The sequence below is a fragment of the Zingiber officinale genome, chromosome 8A (genome assembly GCF_018446385.1).
Source record: "Zingiber officinale cultivar Zhangliang chromosome 8A, Zo_v1.1, whole genome shotgun sequence".
NCBI lineage: Eukaryota > Viridiplantae > Streptophyta > Magnoliopsida > Zingiberales > Zingiberaceae > Zingiber > Zingiber officinale.
In genome coordinates, this window is record NC_056000.1 from 38,352,069 (window position 1) to 38,359,535 (window position 7,467).

Here is a 7,467-nt window from a genome sequence, read left to right on the forward strand (position 1 = left end):
AATTTTTCATCAACTATCGAAGTAAATTAAAAACGATAGATAAATTTTAAGGGACAATCCAACGCGTCATGAAATTTTCAAACTCAACTCTCTGAATATAATATGCACTGGATAAAATTTGAATATCTATTACCTAACAAGTCTGTCCCATTTTCACCGTACCCCCGGGTAACACCAAACTTACTGTTTTTTTGGGCGGTTGATTATAGGTTTTGACAACCGTACGAATCATATACCGTGGCCCCGGGTAACACCAAACAAATTGTTTGTTTGGGTGGTTGATTATAGGTTTTGACAACCGTACGAATCATATAATCATCTAACTAGCAAGATGATAGGGGCAACACCAAATTTACTATTTTGACAATCGTACGAATAATATAATAATCAAACTATGATAGATAGTGAAGCAATACAGTTATCAAACATGCAGTTTAGCAAGTAGATGAAGAGGGTTCTTCTTGTGCACGACGATTCCTAATGTCTCCTCCATGTCCAATTCATGCACCTCCGACGGCAGTTCCCAGTCGAAACTATACAAGAGATTCGCCAGCGCAAGCTCCACCACCGCCACTCCGAAATTGATCGCCGGGCAGCTCCGGCGGCCGGTTCCGAAGGGGAGAAAACAGAAGTCGTGGTTCCCCCTGAAGTCAACCTCGCCGCCCAAGAATCTCTCTGGCCGGAATTCCTCGGTGTCGCTCCAGCCTTCGGGGTCTCTGCCGATGGCCCAGGAGTTGATGAACACTCTCATTCCCACCGGGATCTCGTAGCCCCCTACGATGCACCGCTCGGTGGTTTCGCGGGGAATCCCGAGAGGGACCGGCGGGTGCAATCTCAGGGCTTCCTTGATGATCAATTTCAGGCAGTCGAGGTTTCCGAGGTCGGACTCTTCGACCTTGGCCTTGTCTCCCATGGCCTGTCTGAGCTCCTTCTGCGTTCTCTCCATGACTTTAGGGTTCCTCATCAGCTCCGCCATTGCCCAAATGATCGTGGCAGAGGAGGTACCGGTTCCCGCCAAAAAGATGTCCTGGAATCCGTTCGTCGATCAGAAATTTATGCTAAGATCTGCGAAGATGTGAACGGATTACCATTAGAAGAGCCTTGACACGATCCATGCCCCTGATGATATTTTTGTCTGTCGGATTCCGGTGTAGTCGGAGCAATAGATCGACCATGTCGACCTCGTCGTGATCCTCCCGGGCGAGGTGCTCTGCGATCACTTTGTTGTAGAGATCGTCCAGCTGATTAAAGACCTTCTCCACCCTCGCCTGCAGGCCGTCGAGTTTGTGGAGCCACCGCAGCCTGGGGAAGAAGTCGCCGGCGCAGAACCTTCCCATCAGCTCCTCTGCCTCCGCGAGAATCCAGTCGATGTCGTTGTTCCCTCTGCCATCGCCGCCGAACGCGGTGCGACACACGATGTTGTTCGCCAGCACAAGCATCATCCTGCTGAGGTTGACCGGCGACGGCGATGGATGGCTGCGTATGGAGGCAACGGCACGGGCCACCTCCTCTTCCCGGACGGCCCGGAAGGACTGCACGCGCGCTGCGCTCAGCAGCTCCACCATGTAGAGCTTGCGCGCCTGGCGCCAGCACTCGCCGTACGGGGAGAAGGTGACGTCGTTGAGCCCGTAGCTGAGCTTGGTGGCGGCGAACAGCGCCGGGCGGCCGGAGAAGGCGAGATCGTGGTGCTTGAAGACTTCGCGAGCGGCGGCGGCGGAGGAGACGACCAGCGTGGGGACGGAACCAAGGCGGAGGTACATGAGCGGTCCATGTTCGGCGGCAAGTGCGGAGAGGGCGAGGTGGGGGGCGGCGGAGCCCAGTTGGTGCAGGTTCCCGATGATCGGCAGCGGCCGCGGCCCCGGCGGGAGCTTGGCTTTGCATTGGCCATCTCTGCCTTCTCCGCGATGACTCCGGCGAAAGAGAAGGAAGAGCAGAGGAATCGAGACAACGCAGCAGAAGATCAGAATGCAGCCGTTTGGATTCATGGCTGTGGAATCAATTGGAATGGAGGAGCGTTGATAAAGAGAGAGATGGGGACACGTGGCGACGTTTCGGGAGCTCAAAAAGAACTTGTACGGAGAAGTAAAGGATAAATTATTGAAGAATTAGGGGTGTTCTTTTAAGGAATTTCATTTATTTTTTTATGATGAGTTTTATAAAGTTGATAGTTTTTTTATCAACTTTTATAGCATTGCATGTGATAGATTTTACCGACATTTATACATTTTTCTTATCAATCATTATATAATACTACAGTCATATCTAACGATTAAGAAGAAAATTTTATTCTCATATATATATATATATATATATAGAAAAAAATAAAAGTAGAATTTCTCAGGATGATTTTTAATTTATTCTTATTGATTTCACACGTTCTATTATAATTTTGATGGTATTTAAAAAATACTTGATTTGTTATCTCTCCATACATTGATATTGACTGGTTATTTTTTATATCAAATAATTGATCAAAGTAATCATCATCATGAACATGCTCTGGTAAGAATGATGAAACTTATTATCTAGTTCAACTAAAAATTCATCAAAATGATACTTCTTACAAAGAAAAATATATAATCTGACACAAGCCAAAACAACTCAACTTGTGTTGTATATAAAAATAGATGAGCTATTTTGAATATTTTAAACCGCGATTTAAATACTCTCAATGACGATCTTCAAAGAGGCATGATGAAGATTGAGCAACTCCTTTTCATTTTCTAGGTGATGACTGTTGGGGTTGCAAGGTTGCAAACATAGTCCTATATTGAAAATACATGGGAAAGATCATGGGTTTATAAGAGAAAAAATATCTCCATTGGCATGAGACATTTTGGGGAGAGCCCAAGAGCAAAATCATGAGGGATTAGGCCCAAAGTAGACCTTTGTGCAGTAAATTCTTAAAGATGATAACATACACCTCAAAATGGAGTCAAACATTGACACCGATTCAAATATCCACCATCCACAAAACATATTTACCTATCAAATCATATTCATGGAATAAAATGATCAAATATAAATAACATATGCAATTTTGAAAAAAGAAAAATCCCATATCACAAAACCAAAACAATTGATTAAACAAGAGTGGATGCTTCCAACAATAGATTTAAAAAAAAAATACAAAGCACCACAATTTTTTTCGGACGAACCAAAACAATAAAGTCAAACAGTATAATCCTAATAAATGTTCACCTGTCTGTGAGAGAGATCGAATAAGAGTCGAGAAAATGGAAAGAGCGCTTGATTAACATATGGAACTCGAATTCAATGACGAAGGAATTCAATCTAGGAGCAAGAAAGAGACAGAATCATGGAGAAAGGGAAAAAAGAGGCGATGATGGTCAAAAAGAGAAAGACATGTTGAGTTAAAAGTATAAAGAAAACTCACGGATGAATAAATGACTTTTTATTTTTTATTTTTTTTAAAGTTTACCAAGTGTTTAAAGTTGGTACCCAAATAATTTTAAAAGATCTATGAAAATTCATAAAAATTTTGATACCAAAAGATTTTTATACAATTTTAAAAGTTAAATTTTTATAGAGTTTATAAAAATCTTGAATATATATATTAGTTATTGAAAGTAATTAAAAATTTAAGATGAAATACACCCTTAATTATTTAAAAAGAAAAAGTTAATGCTTAGCTCTTAATCCTTCCGTTCATAATTAATGGGCAGACAAGGAAAGCTACCTAAAAGATTCCATCTTATCCACCCACTCTAAACCATGAAAAGAATGTGTCAAAAGCCTACCTCATTTTTTTTTTACTCAATATACTACAATATTATAGTAATCAATAAACTATAATACTAAGCAGTTACTATTAATTAATAGAGATATTCTTAAAAAATTTTTTTAAGGAAAACTCTTAAGTATAGATGTATAAATGATGGGATCTATTATTTTATTTTTGTGGATCCCATTATTTATGTATCTATCCTTAAGGGTTTGTTTGGTTCAAGTCATCATGTATAACCTTGATTATGTGATTACCAAGTAATCACATAACCAAGGTTATAGGAAATAAAATATAATCAAATGTTGTTTGGTTCAACTTAAGTAATGCAACAAAAACTTGTTTGTTTGAAGGTTTTAATGAATACCCTAGTTTAATATTTTACCGTATTACCCTCAGTTACAAAACCAACTATACATAATATTATTATTATTATTATTATTATTATTTATTTATTTATTTATTTTTTTAATGTTTTTTACTTTTCTTTTTCCTATATATTTTTTTACTTTTTATGGTTTTTTTATTTTTTAATGTTTTTATATTTTTATATTATTTATATTTATTTATTTATTTTATTTTTATTTTTTGTTAAATTTTTATAATTTTTTTAAATTTTTTAAAATTTTTAAATTTTTTTAAATTTTTTAAAATTTTTAATGTTTTTTTAAAATTTTTTTAACATTTTTAAAATTTTTATTTTTTATTTTTAAAATTTTTATTTTTTTAAATTATTTATTTAAAAAAAATAATTTTTAAAATTTTTTAAAACATTTTTTATATTTTTATATTTTTTACTATTTTTTACATTTTTTCTCTTTTTTTCATGTTTTTTCTTATCGGAGAATATTTTTGGTAAAAAAATTTCGTTAACCCCGGAATCAACAAAAACCTTAGTTTTCTGAGATTTTCCGATTCCGGGCTACATGACCCATTTGCTGACGTATCGAACATGGAATATTACTTGGGAATCATCGAATACCTAAACCAAAAAAAGTTTTTGTTGATAGTATTAAATGGATAATCAAGATTATCAAGAATAACTCCGAACCAAACACATCCTAAGAATTTTTTTTAAAATTTTTCCTTAAAAATATCATTTCTCTAATTAATATTGACTTGACTTTATAAGATCTCAAATCTGCTCATATTATAAAATCTGTTATTCTGGTGGTCCTCCTCATACTATTTATATTATTAGGAGAGAATAAATTTTTAAAAAATTAAACTTATATATTAAGTAAACGAATAATTTCTCTTAATCTTTTCCATGCTTACTCAATTCTATAAATTTATAATGTTATAATTAACTCGGCTCCAGAGCACCTCTGATCATGTTATAGTTGCATGTTCACAGATGAAATTCTGCTCGACTGAAGTTAATGAGATCGTATTCAATTCAAATCAATTTTGATAAGCGCATAACAGCTATAAATCATAATGGTTAATGGGGAATTTAGGGCACACATAGAGTTTGGAATCAATAAAATGCAGGTGTATGTATGTGTATATTGTTAGAAAAATAATCTTATAGAGATTTAGGGAATTAACTAAATTTAAATTGTAATAAACTAAATTAATATTAAGCTACCAGTAGGGGGGCTGACAGAGGAGCAGGGAAACAGAGATGGAGAGTTTCTATTTTTTGTGTGCCTAACATTCTCTGTGCAATGGGCGTGCGCAGGTCATGCTTGCACATGAGTCAAGTCAACTTAGTTCAATGCAATTGAGGCCCAAGATTTGCACCTCCTGCGTACCCACGCATGAGAAAGAGTCTCTCTCCCATGCATTTATTCACACTATCAATAAATGTGAATCAATATAAACCAACCAATATACTTTGAAACTCTCAATGTGAGACTAAAGTCTCATTCATAATAATATATATATATATATATATATATATATATATATATATATATTCGATTTCCAGTTAAAATATAAGAATTTTTCCTCCATATGAGACTCGCAGTTAAGGGATGTTGGGCTTTTATGTTGCCCACGGCTAGCGCTTCCCAATTTATCCTGGTGGTCGGTGAAAAACTTTCATAGGGTCGGGCTGGTTACCCCAGGTTCGATGTTACCTGACCTAGTTAATCATTTTTTTTTGTATGCATGCAATAAAAAAAACTTTCAATCCCCTCAGGGTAAACAGTTAGTTAGCACATGGTGGTGTTACCACTATAAAGTCTGGGGTTAAATCCTGGCTAGTAGCCGGGTGTTTGCCCTCCATGTGCTAGTCTACTTCTCAAGATTAGTAGTCGTCCATGATTTACCTCTTTCATATTAACTTGAGGATATGCTAACTGAGGTAATGGGAGAGTGAATCACCTTTTTACCATAATAAAAAAAAACTCTCTTTTCTCTATTCTTTCTTTTATATGCATGCATTAATTAAAAAAAAAACTCTCTTTCCTCTCTTCTATCTCTTTCCTTTCTTCAACATGGCTTGGTTTGATTCATATCAAGCCAACGTTGGACTTGATTTTTCATATTCTATATATTTTTATATAGCTGAAAGTTTGTATGATATTGTAACATCTCCGGAGATGCAGAAAAAAGTAATAGAAGATACTGTTGGACTCCTTGCAACCTTAGAAATCTATCAGACTTAAAATGAGTCTAATCAGACTTGTCTAGGTCCATTAGTGGATTTTGGTCAAAACCTACTAATGGACCTAGACAAGTTCGATTAAACCTAATTCAAGTTGGTAGATTTCTGAAGTTGCAAGGAATTCAAAGGTGCTCTCCATTGCCTTTTTGACATCTCTAGATATGTTATAATGTTGCAATGGAGGGCACTGTTTGATTCTTTGCAACCTCAGAAAACCACCAGATTTGAAATGTGTTTAATCGGATCTATTTAGGCCCATCAATATATTTTGATCAAAATCCATTAATGGGCCTAGACAGGTCTGATTGGATCCATTTCAAGTCCGGTGGTTTTTAGAGATTGCAATCTCCATTGTTTTTTTGGCATCTTTGGAGGTGACAATATCATATAAACTTTCATCCATATAAAGCATGTGGTCTTGGTCTTTGGAAGAATAGGCCCAATGTGTAGGGATGTAAAGGAACCAAACGGTTCGCGAGTTATTCGGAGCTCGGTTCAATAAAAAGCTCGTTCGAGTTCGTTCGTTTATCTTATCGAGCCGAGCTCGAGCTCGATAGTTTTATTGAGCCGAGCTCGAGCTTAAGGATATTCGACTCGTCAGCTCGCGAATATGTTTGTTTGTAGACGCACGAGCCAAAAAACGAGCCTTAAATCGAGCTAAAAAACGAGCTCTAAAACGAGCCAACAAACGAATTCTAAAATGAACCTTAAAATGAGCAAAAAAAAAAAAATGAGCTCTAAAATGAGTCCGAAAACGAGTTCAAGCTCGTTTAACGAATTAGGCTCGTTAACTATGATAATCGAGCTAATAACGAGCCGAGCTCGAACTGTTCACGAGCTTGATAATTCCAAAACGAGCTGAGCTCAAGCCTTGTAATAAAAGTTCGATTCGAGCTCGAGCCGAGCTCAAGTCCGAATATAACTTAAACGAGCCGAGCTCAAGCCTAATACTGTTCGGCTCGATTCGGCTCATTTACATCCCTACCAATGTGTGCCTATCTTCCGGATACCAGGACTACGCTCTATATATTTCTATATAGTTGAAAGTTTATATGGCATTGTAACACCTCTAGAGATGCAGAAAAAATAATGGAGGGCACTGTTGGAC

The 7,467-nt window shown here is 36.9% G+C and overlaps 1 protein-coding gene across 1 annotated transcript; it reads right to left on the bottom strand.

The window, feature by feature from the left end:
• Positions 1 to 343: 343 nt before the first annotated feature.
• LOC122008549 (cytochrome P450 71A9-like) lies at positions 344 to 2,194 on the bottom strand. The gene is made up of 2 exons (XM_042564311.1): positions 1,089 to 2,194; positions 344 to 1,027 (listed from the first exon to the last, which is right to left on the bottom strand). The coding sequence occupies exons 1-2, from the start codon at positions 1,983 to 1,985 to the stop codon at positions 422 to 424; spliced, it is 1,503 nt and encodes a 500-aa protein (XP_042420245.1). The 5' UTR covers positions 1,986 to 2,194; the 3' UTR covers positions 344 to 421.
• Between the last annotated feature and the right edge of the window lie 5,273 nt (positions 2,195 to 7,467).

What these genes read in the sequence shown, in the direction of transcription:
- LOC122008549 (XM_042564311.1), bottom strand. Translation starts at nt 1,985, where the DNA reads ATGAATCCAAACGGCTGCATTCTGATCTTCTGCTGCGTTGTCTCGATT. An exon ending in GTGTCAAGGCTCTTCTAATG is followed by an intron (nt 1,028 to 1,088) that starts GTAATCCGTTCA and finishes AACGGATTCCAG; the next exon opens with GACATCTTTTTGGCGGGAAC.